Source organism: Ctenopharyngodon idella, chromosome 6, assembly GCF_019924925.1.
Source record: "Ctenopharyngodon idella isolate HZGC_01 chromosome 6, HZGC01, whole genome shotgun sequence".
Taxonomy (NCBI): Eukaryota; Metazoa; Chordata; class Actinopteri; order Cypriniformes; family Xenocyprididae; genus Ctenopharyngodon; species Ctenopharyngodon idella.
This window is the reverse complement of record NC_067225.1, coordinates 8,427,090-8,446,153: the sequence shown is the minus strand read 5'-3', so window position 1 is coordinate 8,446,153 and position 19,064 is coordinate 8,427,090. Positions and strand designations below refer to the sequence as shown.

At 36.6% G+C, this 19,064-nt stretch overlaps 1 protein-coding gene across 9 annotated transcripts in view; it reads right to left on the bottom strand.

Moving 5' to 3' along the window:
- Nucleotides 1-5,930: 5,930 nt before the first annotated feature.
- Nucleotides 5,931-19,064, bottom strand: part of cobll1a (cordon-bleu WH2 repeat protein-like 1a) — a 34,266-nt gene continuing 21,132 nt past the window's right edge. Inside the window, exons 1-13 of one of the 9 annotated variants that reach the window (XM_051896741.1) lie at nt 18,443-18,496; nt 18,297-18,328; nt 16,589-16,667; nt 16,241-16,388; nt 15,888-16,089; nt 15,489-15,714; nt 15,275-15,319; nt 15,039-15,133; nt 14,571-14,792; nt 13,243-13,351; nt 10,704-10,845; nt 9,290-10,533; nt 5,931-6,442 (exon numbers count right to left, since the gene is read on the bottom strand). In XM_051896741.1, coding sequence (XP_051752701.1) covers nt 9,312-10,533; nt 10,704-10,845; nt 13,243-13,351; nt 14,571-14,792; nt 15,039-15,133; nt 15,275-15,319; nt 15,489-15,714; nt 15,888-16,089; nt 16,241-16,332 — 2,355 coding nt within the window. In that variant the 5' untranslated portion in view covers nt 16,333-16,388; nt 16,589-16,667; nt 18,297-18,328; nt 18,443-18,496 and the 3' untranslated portion in view covers nt 5,931-6,442; nt 9,290-9,311. Of the gene's footprint in view, nt 6,443-9,289; nt 10,534-10,703; nt 10,846-12,320; nt 12,714-13,242; nt 13,352-14,570; nt 14,793-15,038; nt 15,134-15,274; nt 15,320-15,488; nt 15,715-15,887; nt 16,090-16,240; nt 16,389-16,588; nt 16,668-17,759; nt 18,020-18,273; nt 18,497-19,064 lie in introns of those variants that run through there. The other 8 variants (XM_051896743.1, XM_051896738.1, XM_051896740.1 and 5 more) reach the window with 8 other exon arrangements.

The following is a 19,064-nucleotide window of genomic DNA, read 5'->3' as shown; positions in this document are numbered from 1 at the left end:
CAGCACGCCAACATCTAACCCAACCACTGGGTTAAAACAACCCAATCGCTGGGTTTGTCCATTTTCAACCCAACTTGGGTTGTTTTTAACCCAGCATTTTTTAGAGTGTAGACTCAAGCTGCAGATTTACAAATCCATAATGTGTAGGCTACTATACAAAACAATAATTCTCTTTCTTTTATTTATTTATTTTTTAATCTCTTTTTCTTCTTCATACTGTTAACATGCCTGGAGGAATGAAGTGATGGTCATTATAATCGCAGTGCACATAAATGTATGTTGCCTATATATGCATTTGAATTAGTATATTAGGGTATGTATTTCATCAGTCACTGTATATTAAATAAACTATAAGCATATATAATGTGCATTATAATTCATATTAAGACATCCCAGACAAATTCACCATGCATTCGCTGTGTGGAAAAAAGTCAAGCCCCCATTCACCAAGCTCAACATCATCTCATTCTAATCCACATTTCTTATGTTTGCTAATTACAGAGCCACTCATGTCCCCATCTCCGATTATCATTTCGCATAAAAGGCACAAGTTTAGCATAAATTACGAATATTTCTGCATATTAGCCAGTGAAGCCGTGACATGTTAATGACCCTGGTGTCAAATGGCAGAGAAAATGAAAGAGAGATAATCTGACAGAATGAAAAACGGAAAGAATAAACAATGAAAGAGACTGAGAAAAGAAAGAGCACCTTGACATTTAGAGTTGTTTTAATTACTTTTCATTAAAAAAAGATCAGGCAAGTTTTCGCACATCTGAAAGCAGTATAAGCAAAATTCAAATAATTCAATAAAGAAAAGAACACAGACAAACAGCAATATTTGTATATACTTTAAGAAAACAGGACTAAATGTGAAGAAGTTAAGGTTGGGAAACTATCTATGTTGTGATTACAACATTTGCTTGGTTCTATTGTCCATTTCTAGACTAAATATAGTTTCTGTCTGTTTGTCTTTTCTCACTGTCTTTCTGGGTAAGGGCAGGGAGGAGAGGCCATCCGCACAGCATTGTGGGGGTTAGAATGTGGTGACATCAGAGGAAATGTCAGAGATTGTGGGAGGCAATGTTAAAGAGAAACTCAGCTCTGAGCCTGAAAGCCTAACTGACATTTGTGGACAGTCGGAAAGGTCAGGCATACCTTCAGATGAAAACTATTACTGCTTATACAGTACACAGGTGGGTAAAATAATACTTTAAAACGATATGCTGTAAGACTGAGTGTGATATTGCATTTATACAACAGTTCAATGGCACAAATGTGTAAATTAACAAAAAACAACAGGAGGTTAAAAAAAACAAAAAAAACCCTCTTGTGTGGAACTACTTCCTTCCGCCGCAGATTCAAATCTCAAGTTGACAGTTTAACAGTTGAGCCCAAGCCTCTGTTACTAATTCGACGAAAACTTCACTTTTTGTATGGCCCAAACCTCGTTATATGAATAATTACATCAATATATTATTCCAAGGTTGTCCAGTTGCCAGATCTTGTGTGATATGCATTCTACTCACACAATCAACACATCATACAAATTTCAACACATTAGTGACCTCAACCTGGCAACCTGACAGTTGATATCTGCGCAGGTAGTAGACGCGGGAAGTTGAATCAAGCATCACTCGTAGAAATGGGAGGAGAAAACTCGCTGGTGTTCCTGTGGAAAAAAAACAACAAAATATACATGTAAATTTTAACAACAGCTGGACGGAAGAATTTAATTTAATCTCAAAGCCATATGGACAATTCCCACGCCTTTTGCAAAGAGTGTCACACTGATTTTAATATCGGACACGGTGGGAAAAATGACACACAGAAGGGGACACCGGCCATTTCGACCTTCAGTGTGATGTTAATGTACAAGGTAAATACATGAAATACATGTGTTTTTGTTACATGTTCCACAGTTACATGCACCACAGTTTTAATAATAATACAAATAAATATAAAGAAACATGAATAAGTCATTATCATAATACGCCATTATCATAATACCCCCCCCAATTTGGTACACAAATGGTCTATCTACACTCTCAAAATAGTTACATATTTCAATATATATGCATATCTTGCAATAAAGTTAAAATATTGTTTATATATATATATATATATATATATATATATATAAATGCATAGTTTTATATTTCTCCATTTTTAAATTGATTATGCTCCATTTTTTAATCGATTATACACAGTCTTACACCTTTGTATTTTTGTCTGATTTTCAAATACATTTTTGCTTCCAATTAAAGTTTGTAATGTTATGATTCAATGACGCTGAAAAGTGGGCAGTCACTAATGCACACTATTATAAGTAAAAGTATTGTGCAAAATACTTTAAAGCTATCAGCTACATGCTAAAATGATTATGTAGAGTGTTATGAGAGAGAGATCGAATGAGCTAGTGTGATTACTTGCATCTGATACAACATTCATTCTTCAGGTCAATCTCATATTCATAATACACTGAAGAAAGCGATATCTTTGCCGTAGTATGGTTATGGGGATTTCCCATGACAATGCTGGTCAGTTTGGTTGCGTCTTACAAGACTGCTGTTTTGACCGCTGTTAAGACCGTTTTAAGCGGCCGCTGACACCTTGGAGCTCACATCTCAGAAAACGTAGAAGAAATGTTTTGATTGGGCACTATATTTATTAATAATTTTATATATCATATTTGAAGTTTAAACACTACATTCTCACCTTAAAAAAAACTTAAAACTACATTCCGTGACACAACAACAGTAGTATTTGTAAAATTATAGTGGGTTCACTCCTCCGCCATGACACTCACTGTGAGAAATGCTGCAAGTGGAGTGATACAAATGGTGAAACAGTTCCCATGGTGATACTGGTAGAAGTGCTGCATTCACGCCCATGTCGTAATTGCCGTAAATAAAGTTCAGTATGCTTTCGAATTGCGCTAGTGGTACTTTGATGTCATACACCGATCAGTCTGCACATTGCTGCTTCAAGTCAAACACACCATAAAGGGATAGTTCACCCAAAAATTAAAATTCTGTCATTATTTACTCACCCTCAAGTTGTTCCAAACCTGTATGAATTTCTTTCTTCTGCTGAACACAAAAGAAGACATTTTGAAGCATGTCAGTAACCAAACAGTCGATGGATCCCACTGACTTCCATCAACTGTTTGGTTACCCATATTCTTCAAAAAATCTTCTTTTGTGTTCAGCAGAAGAAAGAAATTCATACAGGTTTGGGGGGAGGGGGAGTAAATGATGACAGAATTATTATTTTTGGGTGAACTATCCCTTAAAATCTGCAGTGGTCAGGCGGTACAGTGGCTACATGGTACAAGTCGTAGCTCTTTACACATTGTAATTACAAGTTCAACAGGCACGTGAAGGCTTTTTACAGTTCAGAATCATTACGGCAATTACAACATGGCATGAACGCACCTGAAAGACCTCTCAGCCAATCATATTTGAGAATATATATATGTGCATCAATGAGCCTTGGCCGCCCATGACCCTGTCGCCGTTTCACCACTGTTCCTTCCTTGGACCACTTTTGATAGATAGGGTTAGGGTTAGGGTTAGACCGGGAACACCCCACAAGAGCTGCAGCTTTGGAGATGCTCTGACCCAGTCGTCTAGCCATCACAATTTGGCCCTTGTCAAACTCGCTCAAATCCTTACGCTTGCCCATTTTTCCTGCTTCTAACACATCAACTTTGAGGACAAAATGTTGACTTGCTGCCTACCGGTGCTGTGATGAAGAGATAATCAGAGTTTATTGAATATTGCAGTAATTATTATAAATGATTTATTCGTGAACATCATTTTATATATATATATGTGTGTGTGTGTTTGTGTGTGAATTATCATGTGCATATGTAAGTCATTTTAAATTCATTTTCACAGAGATAAGATATATTATAATATGACTATATGTACATTATTAATATACTACAGGCCAAAACTGTTACTTTTAAGCTGCTGTGTCACTGAACTCAACGACCCATCAAAGTCTAATAGATTTCACTGGATTTTTAAGTGCAGATATCTGTCTGACAGCTTCATCTGAGGCCTGTTCCATCTGAGACAGACTTTATGTAAATAAGTTTGGCTCTGATTGTTAATTAGGGCTTTAGGTGATCAGTATTCATGACTGTGCATGGCGCGTTGCTCTCGCCGGGCGTGTCTGTGCTGCGCGGGGGTTGGGGGAGCGCTGATCTGGCTTCAGTGACCAGTAGGAAGTATGCGCGCCACAAACTTGCCGGAATACTGATGAAGGAGGTGAGAAAGGCACCAGTCCACCAGGGAGAACTAGACGCTTCCTCCATCTCATGCACCACCAGTGGACTTTGCACAAGGTGCATATTTTAATGCGAGAGCATTTCAATCAGTTCCCTCAGCATACTTAAACATATATAGTTCAAACTAGCTTATAAAATAGAAAACATGCATAAGTCAGATGACCAATAAAGCCCACCTAACCCCCAACCCACTATGGCAAACATATACCCGCAGTGTTTACGGCCACACGTGGGTTTCAATAGCCCAGTTTGATGAAAAGCCCCTTATTGTGCTTAGCGGGGTCCTATTCAATCAGCCATGCCTGTTGAAAAACCATTCCTACACACCACGGAGAGGTGTCTCAGAGGGCAGGAAAACACGCCTTGAAAATAAGAGAAGGAAAATCTGAAATGGCTGAAGGTCTAAAAGGTGGAGATGCAACCACTCTGCAGGCTGTTGCGGCCTTGAGAGAGTCCTCTTCAAACAAAAAGCCAGGAAGATAAATAAACTTCATCATTTTTAATGTCTTTGACAGCCCAGAGAATAAAGCTACACCGACAGCTTTTCCTTCAGTTTTATGATGTCTATAAAACTTGTCTTGACAGACAGAAAAAATGTTACTAGCAGAAAGTGGATGGACACAAAACACTGTCGCTGAATAAAAAAAGCTCTCCTCTGTGATTTGACCTTTGTGTTCATCATTAAGAAAATGAGAGTTGAAAGGATCAGCAAGGTACAATATGTGAGTTATAGTAGGATCAGTGAGGGAAAAAGTGTTTGGCATGCCTGTGACAAAAAGACACATGCACAACACATGGTTAACAAGCACTTATCACTCTTGGTATATACTGCCCCCTAGTGAACATCCTAACAGTTACACTAAATGAGCTCACAAGTTACATCTAGATATCATTTTTCCCTACAGGATAATAGTATGGTTGAAAAATTGTGTGACAGCGAGTGATCAATCTCTGAATGAAGATGGCAGCCTCCAGTTCATGTACTTCCAGGAGTTTATGCAACAACTGAGCAAATGCCATTGAGATGAATGGGAATTCTAACAGCTTTCTCCAAGTATTATATACCTACTTATTAGGACCCTAGCCATATCTTAGGATAAGTATATTATTTTGTGGACTTAAACCAAAAAGCAACCATCTAGCACCTTGAACGCGCTACCAATTACATAGCAATCAATTCACTTAGCACATAAAAAACATTCACAACACTTTAGCATTATAGTTGCATGGTTTTTGCTGTGAATATACAAAAGCACTTAATTGTGCACAGCAAAATTTTAGTAAATGATTACATGAATTTCTGTAACACTTTATTTTACAGTGCCTTTGTTACACGATACATGTAGTTACTATAGTAATAACTACAAATAATTGCATGCAATTAACCCTAAACCCAACCCTAATCTTAACCCTAAGCCTATTCTAAGTACATGTACTTAAAATTATATAATTACACTGTAACAAGGACTCCTTATTGTAACCTGAATATCTCCATTAGTGCATGGCTTTGGATGACATCTGTAGTCATACAGTATAACACTTTATGGTGTTATTTGGAGTTTAACATCACCAACTCTCTGTCTTTGCTATGATATTGTTCTCCAAATTTGAATGATAAATCATACTTTGCCTGTGAATTTTACAAGCAGATTTTTTATTTACTTGTGCTCAAAAATACAAAAGACAACATGTAGAAAATAGTATCTTGGCAAGTTTCTCAGGAATAATTTCTTTGAAGAAAAAAAAAAAAAAACCCTTAGAAAAAACAAGCCTTCATTAATATACAAAATATATACATATATGAATACATGCATGTTTCCCCTCCCCAAGTGTATTTGTTTGGGGCAAAGTTTACTCTTAGCATAATATTCCTGTGAGAGTCAATTAAAAAGCTGGAAAATATCAAATTTTCTGAAAGAATTCTCAGGACACATGAAAATCAGTTGACAGAACAGGAAAATGCAGGTGAAGCGTTTATCCAACCAAAATATTCATAATGACTAAAAACACAGAATCAAATAATCATATAAGATATGAGGAGTTTAAATAATTGGGAGTGTGTCCTGCTCTTCATTCTGATGAAGAAAACCTCTTCCTGTTTCAAGCCAAATGAACAATCCCATGTTCAGAATGGCCATCAATTACCTGGGAGAAAAAAAAAGACACCATAGTAAGTCCCATCTTTCTGCAAGACACTTACTGGCAGATGTATAGTTTTTTTTTTTTTTTTTAATTATAGTCACTATACTAAGCCTAGAGCAAATTATTGAAATATAATGTAGAGGTGGTTTCCTTTAAATAAATATTTTTTTCTACTCACTGTTTGATCTATAAACTTTTTTGTTTTCTTTTCTTACTAAGTAAAATTAGTGGCCGCTTACACGACACTGTTTTCAACTAAAAACAGAAAACTTTTTTATGCTTTGGCCATTCATTTACATGACATTGGTGTTTTGGGGGCCTGAAAACACAAACTTTTGAAAAAGGGATTCAAAGTGCAAGTTTTTGAAAATGGTACCATTACTGTCTCAGTGTAAACTACAAAAAAAAAAAAAAAAAAAAAAAAAAAAATTTAAGAATTTGTGAAAACGGTGACGTCATGTGCATGCGGATTATGTGTTCAGGCGAGTAGCGTTTCTTTACAAAGTGACATCGCCAACTACTGGCCTGGCAGCAGAATACAGCATTTTCAGTTGTTTTTCGTGGATCCGTGTGAATGGGAATAATTTTGACAACTTTGTCATCTGTACAAGCTTAACACTAAGGAATTTTTTGAGTACATCATTGTTGTGTAAACCTACCCTTAATAAAATTAAGTAATTGTGGTTAAACTCATCTAACTCATTTAAATCTCATCATGAAACTGTAAAATCATCAAATCTGGTAAATACTGTATGTTAACAAATAGGGTGTAAAATATTTAATTATCTTAATTAAAACTAAAAATGCATTTAGTAATTTTTTTTCTCTTAACATTTTTATGGACCCCCCAGCGCCCCATGGGAGTCCCCGGACCCAGGTTTAAAACCCCTTTTCTAAAGATTAGCACACATCAGTCATTCAGGAAACCACATGCAGTACATTGTATTACATGTTTTGTTGAGTTATTATTGAATTACGTAATCATTTCAAATTTCATAAAGACAAAACTCAGGCTATAAAAGCTGGAATGCATAAAAGAATGCATCAACTATAAACACACGTGCAATACACATAAAACATGCTTAGAGGAAGGAAGATGCCCATTAAATAAACAAAGACTATTATGAGTGTCAGACGTCATTTACATTACAAACTACACACACACACACACACACACACACACACCTCATTCCCTGACCCAGACACACCTTGCCCTTGCGACAATGAACTAACCAAAAGAGGCTTATACATCCTTTTCGTCCTGTTAGTTTCCTGTCGGACGAAAAAGATAAACACCACTACTGTTCTAACGTTTATGGTTGGTAAGAAGTTACTGAAATTATTTTATGCTCACCAAGGCTGCATAAATTTAATCAAAAATACAGTAAAGCTGTAATATTGCTAAATATTATTTAGCAATTTTCTATTTTGATATATTTTAAAATGTAGTTTATTTCTGAATTTTCAGCACCATTACTCCAGTCTTCAGTGATCCTTCAGAAATCATTCTAATATGCTGATTTGATGCTCAAGAAACATTTCTTATTATCAAGGTTAAAAATGATTGTGATGCTTAATATTGAGTTATAATATTTTTAAATTAACTTTTTTTCAGGATTCTTTGATGAAAAGAAAGAACGGCATTTTTAAAAAAATGGACCGGGCGACTGGCCACTTGGTGGTGCTATAACAGGGAAAAAAAAAAAAAACCAACAACATGAAATTGGCTATAACTACTTCACGGTTAGTACCATCAACCTGAAAATTGGCATGCAGTGTCTTCGTCCAAGGCGCCATGACTGTCTATGGGGACACTGACGCATCTCAAAAAACATGTCCGTCATTGGCCACTGAAGTTTGAGCAGCTATCAGACAAGGTTAACAAAGGCCAATCAGAACAATTTTTCACTTACTCTAGTGACATTCGTACCACATGGTAGAACTCCTCATTCTAAGCAACTTAGGACTGCCGCTGTCCACCGAATCATTTGTTAAATATTGGAGATTTTAAAAAACCAACTTTGGCGAACTAGTCCTAAATTGCCTGCATTTGCTGTAAATGGTCTTTTCCATGTATGGTCAAGATGGTTACAGGCTTGCTAATTAAAACATATTACCTTTTTACGCATGTGCGTAAAGGCCTTAAAGGGATAGTTCACCCAAAAATGAAAATTTGATGTTTATCTGCTTACCCCCAGCGCATCCAAGATAGAGGTGACTTTGTTTCTTTAGTAGAACACAAATGATGATTTTTAACTCCAACCGTTGCCGTCTGTGAGCCGTATAATGGGTGTCAATGGGAACTACTTTTATAAGGAGTAAATAAAAACTTGCTTCGACAAATACAAATTAAACCCTGCGGCTCGTGACGACACACTGATGTCCTAAGACACGAAACGATCGGTTTGTGCGAGAAACCCAACATCACTTCCGTTGATGCAGATAAACATCAAATTTTAATTTTTGGGTGAACTATCCCTTTAAAGTGCTTGAACCCCGATAATTGCTGCTCACAGCCATATTTGTGAAATTGAAATCTTTTGTAACATTACAAATGTCTTTGCGGTCACCTTTGGTCAATTTCATATATCCTTGCTGAATGCAAATATTGTAAAAAAAAAAAAAAAATGCACTGACCCCAAACTTTTGAACAGTAGTGTATGTTTTGGCCCAATAAGTTCCATCGAACATGTGAGGGTCAAGAAGATGGTTGACAATGAATTGCAAAGACATTTGAATGTGGAATGTAATTTGGCAATTACTCTCTGTACCGATTCACAACATGCATATAAATGTTGATGATTTCATTAATATTAATAACCTATTAATATTTCAGTGATCTTTACTCACTGGGAGTGTGCATGGGCAGCTCTCATCTTCTAGAGCAGTTGGGATCCAGCCCTGGTTTGGAATGCTTAGCCCTCTGAAATACAGCCAAGGCAAAGAGAGACACTGCTGCTGGAGGGCAAGGGTCAAAGCTTGAATGTGATTTAGATAAAAAGGAGGTTTTATGAGGTTCTGGAGTAAAGCTGCAATTGTTTTCAGCACCGGAGGTGTCCGGTTTAGTGTTAGTTTGTGCAGAGTGGGCTTTTGGTTTGGAGTATTGCAGGTAAGGCACATATTTGGGCTTTGAGTTAGCACTCAGATCAACGTTTGCCCATTGCTCAAGGTCTTCATCACAGGACTGTATTTCTTGCTCACTCCCATTTTCTATATCCTCTTTGTATTCGCTGCTGTTCTCATCCCAGTGGACAGGTGGCGGCGGTGAGGGAAAATCCATTTCTTGCATTGTGTTCTCTTCTTGCACGTTTGTAAATTCTCTTTGAATCCTTCCCCAAACATCAAATCGCTTCATACCATCATTATCACCATTCAGAAACTTCCTTCTCCTATCTTTATATTGCTCTACCCAGTCCTTCTCTTCTTCATTCTCCACCGAAGCATGTTCTTCCGTCTCCTCTCGCTCAACAAGGCTTGTATTTGTATCGATCGGTGTCCTGTCAGCAAGTTTATTAGCAGGTTTTGAAAGACTAGACCAACTGTCTCTTAGTTCTAGATTATTTATCTGACTATCGAAATGTACTAGATTATTTAGGCCCCTTTGTAGTGAACTCTCTAGCTCAGTGTTTTTTGGATGAGTATTACATTGGTCCTCTTCATCTTTCAGTTCCAAACTCTCACTCTCAATGTCCGTCAAAGCTTGATTCTCTTTCTCCAGGTGCTGTAGATGTACAATCTCTGATAAGTGCTCGCTTTTTTCTGAACCTGTACCCTCATTTCTAAAAATTTCAGATGGGACTTCTTCCAAAAGCTCTATGGTAGGGGTCTCAAGGGCATCTGGGTCTTCAGGACACAGGTCTTCTTCAGCTTTAGCAGCGTCAGGTGTCTGTAAGGTTAGTGGCACCTCAAAGCACTGCCTGCTCTGTTGATGTCTCTGGGGAATCACGGTGAAGGTGGTCAAACCTTCTCTCTCAGAGGGGCTCCTCAGCAGCTGACAGCCAGGAAGTGCCTTAAGCTCAGCCTCAGGGGTGTGATGCTCAGAAAACAAACCCGTAGAAGAATCTTCTGCTGATTGATTCTGCGATATAGAAGAACTAAAGAGGAAATTGAATAGGCAAATTTAAAGGGGGGGGAAAAAAAGAACAAAAAATAGTGAAATGGTTTCCTGGCTGATATTATCCAGAAAATTAACTTTAGAGTATATTGCTATATTTCTAAGGAAGTGCAAATCATGAATAATTGTATGCAGACAAAATGAACATACTTTGCAGAAGACAGCTTTCTCTGTTGCCGTGCCTGCAGAGATTCCACAAGTTCGCTCATAACTTTAGTGATTGCAGGGCAGAGGTCAGTTATGTGAGCTCTGTATTTGTCTGAACGCCTGTCGTCCCTTTGAGCTTCCTCTACTGAAGCGAAACAAAGTGTTACGGCAAAGACACAGAACTGTTTTCACGAGTGTGTCTTGTGTTTATCTGTGAAACCATTTCATCTGTAATCTATTAATTCAGCACTTTGGAACAACACAAACAGCACAGCATACAGTATATATTTTAATTTAATTTATTCAGATATGAATCAGTATTAGCAAATTGAATTTCAAAAGTTAATTTGGCAAAAAGACAAACAAAAACAAATAACTTAATGACATTCTGAAGAAAAAGGAACACAAAAGACAAGCACACAAAACATTAAAGACAAAGATAACAACATTAAAATGATTCTAACAAAAAGCAAAAACAGCTTTAATTAAAAAAAGTGATTTATTTCAGGCTGATGAATTCATTTTGAATTCCTAAAATGTGAATAATTTAAGATGAATTCTTAAAAGCTTCCCTTATGACCTGACATTTAATAAAGCTGAAATGCAGTTATGTCGATAAAAATATAGACTGATTACAACCATCTTGGGAGCTGTCTAACTGAGCAGCCAAACACAACTCAGAATTAAGGCACAGTTATTATGAGAAAGTGCTACAGATTTGCCTGATAAACACTGAATGACTTCACATTAAAGGGAATAGTTCACACAAAAATAAAAATTACCCCATGATTTACTCACCCTCAAGCCATCCTGAATATGACTTTCTTCTTTCAGACAAATACAATCAGAGATATATTAATATCCTGTCTCTCCCAAGCTTTATAATGACAGTGAATAGAGGCTGAGATTCTGAAGCCCAAAAAAGTGCATCCATCCATCATAAAAGATAACCACACGGCTCTGGGGGGTGAATAAAGGCCTTCTGAAGCAAAGCGATGCGTTTGTGTAAGAAAAATATCCATATTTAAAACTTTAAAAACTAAAATAACTAGCTTCTGGCAGACAGCTGTACGCAACGATTTACGGCGAAAGAGTAACCCCTGACGCAATGTAGGAGCATTGTAAGCTTAGATGCCTCTCGCTGCTCAAACAAATAGGACTGGCCAACAAACTCAAGCTCCTCTTCTCTTTTATCGAAATCCTGACATTTCTCTTTAAAAGTTTTAGTTTTAGACTTCTGATTTGTGACCGGTGTTTTGTTTTGCTCTCTCCTCTGTGCTTCCGCGTTCATCATTACTTCAGGTCAGAGTTCACTCTTTCGCCGTAAAGCGATGTGTACAACCGTCTGTTGAAGCAAATTATTTTAGTTTTAAAGTTTTAAATATGGATTTTTACCTACACAAACGCATCGCTTCACTTCAGAAGGCCTTTATTAACCCACCGGAGCCGTGTGGTTATCTTTTATGTGGATGGATGCACTTTTTTTGGGCTTCAAAATCTCATCCTCTATTCACTGTCATTATAAAGCTTGGGAGAGACAGGACATTATTTAATATAACTCCAACTGTATTTGTCTGAAAGAAGAAAGTCATATACACCTATGATGGCTTGAGGCTGAGTAAATTATGGGGTAATTTTCATTTTTGGGTGAACTATCCCTTTAAGAACACTATAATGAAACCCATTTATCCAAGTCATAAATTGACACTGACTTATTGTCCTGAGTGTTACTTTAGCTTATCCTCTAGAATACTACTACATTTTGCTAACTAACAAGGTGAAAAGGACACGTCACATTACACTTCAACCTTTATACGGTGTAAGCAAGAGAGAGTGACATTAAACAAGGAAGCCAATTAAACAGAACAAGACAGAGTTCAGTGCAATGTGCATAAGACATGAAGGCGATGTAAAAACAGAGGAAAAATAGCCCATCACCGACGAAAGCAGGAACACAAGCAAGCATGGAGGAGAAGAGGAGCAAAGGATGTACTGCCTGTTAGGCGCCCCCTCCTGGTAGGACAGTGTAAAACAAGAGCAAATAATTAATCCAACAGTTGGGTTATGCCAACTATTAATCCAACAGACATAATTATTGGAGGAGGGGGACGGGGGACAATTTGGCCATTTATTATTGGGGGAGATTTGCCCTCCTCAATATCTATGGTAGTTACTGCCCTTTTTTATTCTCGCATTTGTTCGAGCTTGATTCTATGCTAACATTTTAAAGCATTGGTGTCTAGGAAACCAGCATTAGCAGGCACACATGTATTCACAAATGCATAAACACAGAAAACTGCAACGCTAATGAACAAAATGTGGCTTGTTTCTGCCAAAGAAAAAAAAAATTAAACTAAAATACTTAAAAATGAAATAACCAAGTTATAAAGTCTGAATTGTGAGATAAACTCACTCAATTCTGAAAAATGTATCTCTCAATTCTGACTCCCCCCCCCCCCCCCCCCCCCCAAAAAATAATTGCAATAATTTTTTTATTCTTGTCCTGCGGCAGAAATAAGATTCCATAAAAATGAATACATACCTTTGTTATCTGAATCGGATGGGGCGGGGCCATCAAACGGTGGGGGCGGAGCTCTCCGTTTATTCCTTTTAAGGGAGGACTCAGTGGAAGATATACGACTGAGCAGACCCTGAGCAAAGCACATAGAGCTTATGTTTGGAATAAAATATTAACATACTGCTTCATGCATACGACAGTAAATACATCACTTAAAGTGAAATAGTATGCACTATGCAATTTTAAACAATAATATGCTGTAGTTGTCACATAACCATTACATTGCTTGTCAAATTCAACAAATTAAAAACAGTTGTTTAATTTATTGTTAAGACATTATTTACATTCTTTTTGAAAATATCATGAGTGACAATCCTATCAATTAATGAGTATGTGTTATTTCAGTATAATTTATACACTATTATAGAATACTGTACACAGAATACTGTATATGAATATTTTGAATTAGCGCTTTTTTTAGTTTTCATTTTATTTTTTTTATTTTTGTCATTTTTATTAGTGTTTATTTTTTAAAATATTACTATTTAGGTTCAATTTATTTTTATTTTAGTTTTAGATTTGGTTCAGTTTTTTTTTTTTTTTTTTTTTTTCCCAGTTAGTAATTTTAGTGCTTCGACTTATTTTAGTTAGTTTCCAATTCAACGTTTTTCTACCTAATATTTATATTTTATCTTATTTCGGCTTTAATGTCAAAAAAGTTTTAATAAATTTAGCTAATGATAATAACCCTGATACATACTGCAGAAAAATAGCATGCTATTCAGAACGTCACAGACACATACTATTTGATTTTAATAGTTATAATAAGTATAAAACTGGCTTATGATCAGTATAACTGCACATTCCTGCATGCCAGGGTTGTTATCGTTAACAAAAATGAAATTTAAAACAATTTCGTTAATTCAAATAAAGCTGAAATAAAAATAAATATTAGATGAAAAACATACTTGAAAGTTAAAAATTAGAAATGTTTCTTGGGCAACTAACTGAAATAAGTTTAAGTACTAAAATAACTAAAACTAACAAATAAAAATAAAGCCAAGTACAAACATTAAATAAATAAAATAAAAATGATAAAAGCACACAACAAAATGACTAAAATTAAAATAAAAACTAAAAATATAAAAACCAATTCAAAATAATCAAATGAATACTATAATAGTATATATCGATAATACTAAAATAACACTAATGCATGCTAATAAACAATTCAGATGTTAATGGTGTCGTTTTAACCTCCATTTCATTGCTAAACCAGCTGATCAGCACATTAATTCCACGCCAGCTGATTCAGGTTTGGACTGGTATGGAGATGCCCACAGCATGCCCACCTGTTTTCCAGCAGGGTCACTCTCTGGTAGGTCGGAAGAGTCACTGGTGTGAAGTCCACAGGCGACACTCTGGGACGCCGTCATAGGAGGCCGTGGGGCGCGTCTCTTCTTCGGCATGTCAGCAGGGACCATGGGTAAGGTTGAGTGGCCATTAAGACCATTCACCCTGTCCGCACACTGGCCGTTCAGATCAGGAGATGCTGAAGCACTGTCAGTCACAGCCTGAAGAAGAAGAAAAACAGCAAAGGAATATAATTTCAATATCCACATTGAATTAATGTCCATAAACATGAGACCATATGCAAAGGCAAGCTGAAAGATAAACAGATGCAGAGACAGATGGGTGGACCTGCACAAGTGTTTTACAGTGTTACAGTTCAGTTATGATCTTCCCCCATCGTTTCCTGAATATGACAACCAGCAGGTTGCACAGACTACAAAAACAGACAGACTGACAGGTGTACAAACCTGCTCAGGTGTTTTCTTGCTCTTCTTGAATAAGCCAAAGAAACCTTTGTTTCCCTTCTTTTCTTTGACTGGTGTTTTCTGTTCTTCCTCACCACCTGGACACACACAAAAGAGCCTCATAGATCAAACATAAAACTGTTGTGGCCAAATCTGTGCAGAAATTGTTGGTTCAGTGCTATAATAAAGAGCAGGTTAACAATTATATTTTTGTGATTGTTTGGACTGGAGCTTGGTACCTTTATAAGTTGATACAGGGTCAACAGGAGGATTCACTGGTACCACTTTAAGAAGAAAAAAAATAAAGAATCAAACTCAACTACAAAAGATTACTATTACTTTAGCATGCAACAAAAAAAACTTTATAGTTCAGTGATTGTAGTATGCAACAGAGTTGCATAATCACACTATTGTGCTTTAAAACGGCCCTATTTTTCCCTTTCTTTTACTGACCTTTCATTTCCTTGGCATACAGCTCTCTGATTCCATAGTCATTCAGCGTTTTGGTGAGATCCAGGGGTTCCTCTGATTGATATGTCTTTAGTAAGATGGTATAATCAGGGTTGAACTCACACTTCTCACACACTGTGGGCATTAACTCAATCAGCGGCATGGTAGGACTGACCCGTACTACTGCCTTATGGGACTTCTTGTAGTTTATCAGAAGACGAACTGTTGCCTGGAAAATTTGATTTTTAGTTCAAACTTTTAACCTACTATGCAAATGTGACAATTCAGATGCCTTTATGCACTTTATTCACTTGCACCAAAAGTGTACAGAACCCTAGATGAACTGCTTAATAATTGACAAAAAAAAAAAAAGTTAAAAATTAGGCTTTCAATCAGACTTACCACAGGAATATTAGGTTTTTTCTTGTTAGCATCACTTCCTTTAGTTTGCAGGACAACTCTTTCAAACTCAAGAGAGCCAATCATGGAGTTGGGTTTGAAACTGATGTGGTTTTGATTTGTGGAGATAAGCTTGATGACATGATCCGATGGAACGAGGTGGTGTTGAGCACACAACGCAACCAGAACATCCATAACTGGTTTACTGCAAGCACAAACACACACACACACACACACACACACACACACACACACACACACACACACAGCTGAATTAAAACATGATCAGACAGTCATTCCAATGAAAGAATTGGTTAGAATGTGCAATATCACCTTTGTTTTTCATTCTCTCTCACCTGCCATTCACTGTGGCTGTGGTCTCCTGTCCTCCTGGGAGCAGTACAGTCAGAGGGATGTCCCTGTCTACAAGATCTTCTTGGGGATCCATGGGTGTGTGCTGTAGGTAGTATGAAGGGCAGATGACACTGTAGATTTTGGGTTGTCCTGTTGATGAAGCAGAAAAATGAGATGCTAGGTCATTCAGAGAACACCCTACACTCTTTATCCAATTAGAAATATAGGAGAAAACCCATCTGGATACAACCACTCATGGATTTGCCTTTCTGGTAGTAGTTCTTTGGAACAGAAGCATTTATGGCATCCACTGTTATACAGAATGATTTATGATGAATCACATCACCAACCTGTGTGAAAAAGCCTCTCAGCGTCTCATCTAGGGCTGTGCAGGGAAAATTTCCAGGTATGTTCCATCGACTGGGAACCCTTTAGAAATGGAATCAGATTTTACTGTAGTTGCTTTACTTTTTAAAGCAGTAAAAGCACAAAACCCATGTTCATTGGAGCATTAAATCAGTGATATCTTGAATTAGCTTTGACTTTAAAACTAGCTACTTTTCATGTTGTTAATTTTAACACATTAATTGCCTCTAAGCCCCCTACAAATCATACCCAACTTTAGAAATAGAATAATTTTCTCCCAAACTACAAAACAGTTGACAAATACAAAGTTTAGAGTCAGTAAGATTTTTTTTTTTTTAAAGAAATTAATACTTTTATTCAGCAAGATTGCATTAAATTTATCAAAAGTGACAGAAAAGTTAAAAAAAAAAACAATCTATTTCAAATAAACACTGTTCTTTTGGGCTTTCTAGTCATCAAAGAATCCTGGGGGGAAAAAAGCACAGTTTCCACAAAAATATTAAGCAGCACAACCATTTTCAAAATTGATAATATGAAACCAAATCAGCATATTAGAATGATTTCCAAAGGACCGTGTGATAATTCAGCTTGAAATTAAAATCAGCTTTGCAATAAACTGTAAAATTGACCAAAAAAGAAAAGAGTTATTTTAAGTTGTAAAAATATTTCACAATATTAATTTTTTTTTATTGTATTTGGGATCAAATAAATGCAGCGTTGGTGAACATAAGATACTTCTTTCAAAATAATAATAAATCTTACCAACACAAAACTTTTGAACTGCATGATTTCACATAAAACGCTTTGTTGATTAAAATCATCAAACAATTCAACTCTGTTACAAAAGGTAGAGTGGACGAAAAATGAACAAATATTTTTATACAAACCAATATTTGGGGCCAAACTAACTTGAATTTTTTTACTTGAAATTTGCAACCGTTACCCACCCTGGAGCATTTATGTTATTAAAAGCTTGAACTTTTATATTATGACTATGTTTAATTAATGTTCTAAAACAACGAAATGACACAAATCAAGGTTTTAAAGCACACTCCAACATGTACAAAACGGTTGAAAAATGCTTTAAGGGTTTTCAGGCCCTGTTCAGGGAACATGCCATTACAAATGACGTCCAAATCACAGATGAATTCCTACCTGAAGTAAAACAAAAAATAGTTCAATTAATAATATGTACCTATCTTGACAGTAACGAAAATTAAAAATAAAGTAGCTAACGCCTTTGGGTGTGTTTGGTGCTCGTTTGCTGGAGCGTCACGTTGATCACAACTAGGCGTGAGCGTTACTTCACGCCTCCCTGCCGCTGATCATCGAGGCAAAGCGGACTAATGTCTATCAACTGTGTGAATTTCCCATGAGAACGATCTCGACAAACGCTTAATAAAACGCCAAACGCACGTGCACCTGGTGCGCATTTACCAACCATGGCCAGGCAAAGCTCGGTAAATTCACACCGAAATACACACTTGGTTCTTTTATGCAGAGATATTTAACCCATATCTGCCCATTTTACTCTTCTTTTATTCGAAAAGTATTCGAAAAATGTTACTTCCAATACATTCAATACAACTTAAAAAGGGTTTGTTACATTACAGCAGGATTAACTTAAGTAGTCTACTATCTGTAGCTCACCGGTGCGAACGTAAAGTACCTGTATCTTATTTATGTCCTTACCACAGTCTTCTGTCTGGGGTTTCCTCAAAGACCTGCCGTTTGTAAATAAAAAAAAAAATAAAAAAAAAAGACTGAAGGACTAAATAAGTAAAGAAACAGAGTGAATGCAAAGACAAGCTTTGATAATCCTCTAGTGTTGTCAGTACCTTATGGACATGCCCAGTGCTGTGACATCAACAAATCTGTTTCCTGTGTGTGTGTGTGTGTGTGTGTGTGTGAGAGAGAGAGAGAGAGAGAGAGAGAGAGAGAGAGAGAGATCATTTTTGTTTTGAGGCTGAGTTGACACTAATTTAATTTAACTTAAAGTCACAATGAAATCAAAATTGACAATTCTTATTTTTTATGTATATTTTAGTATGCATTATAAATAATTTATTCGTGCACATCACTATTTTTTAAAAATTCATGTGCCCTCATAATCTTTAATCAAAATAACTTCACCCCCCACTTGCAACCACATCTCTTCTCTGATGATGCGTTTACTGGCGTGAGGGCGGGACAACCTGTCACTCACATGAGATCGACCAATAGCAATCCACAACAAGATCGACAAAATTAAATTCACTTTTTCTTGTTCAAGAGGCCGTTTCACTCAGATATGTCAAAATAGGGAAGACTATCGCAACATCGTTTTATGCCAACTTTAAATTCTCAAATCAAAATACTTTTTTTGTTTAAGTCAGAAATGTTGTCTTAAAGGGATAGTTCACCCAAAAATGAAAATTGTGTCATTTACTCAGCCTCAAGTTGTTTCAAACCTGTATGAAT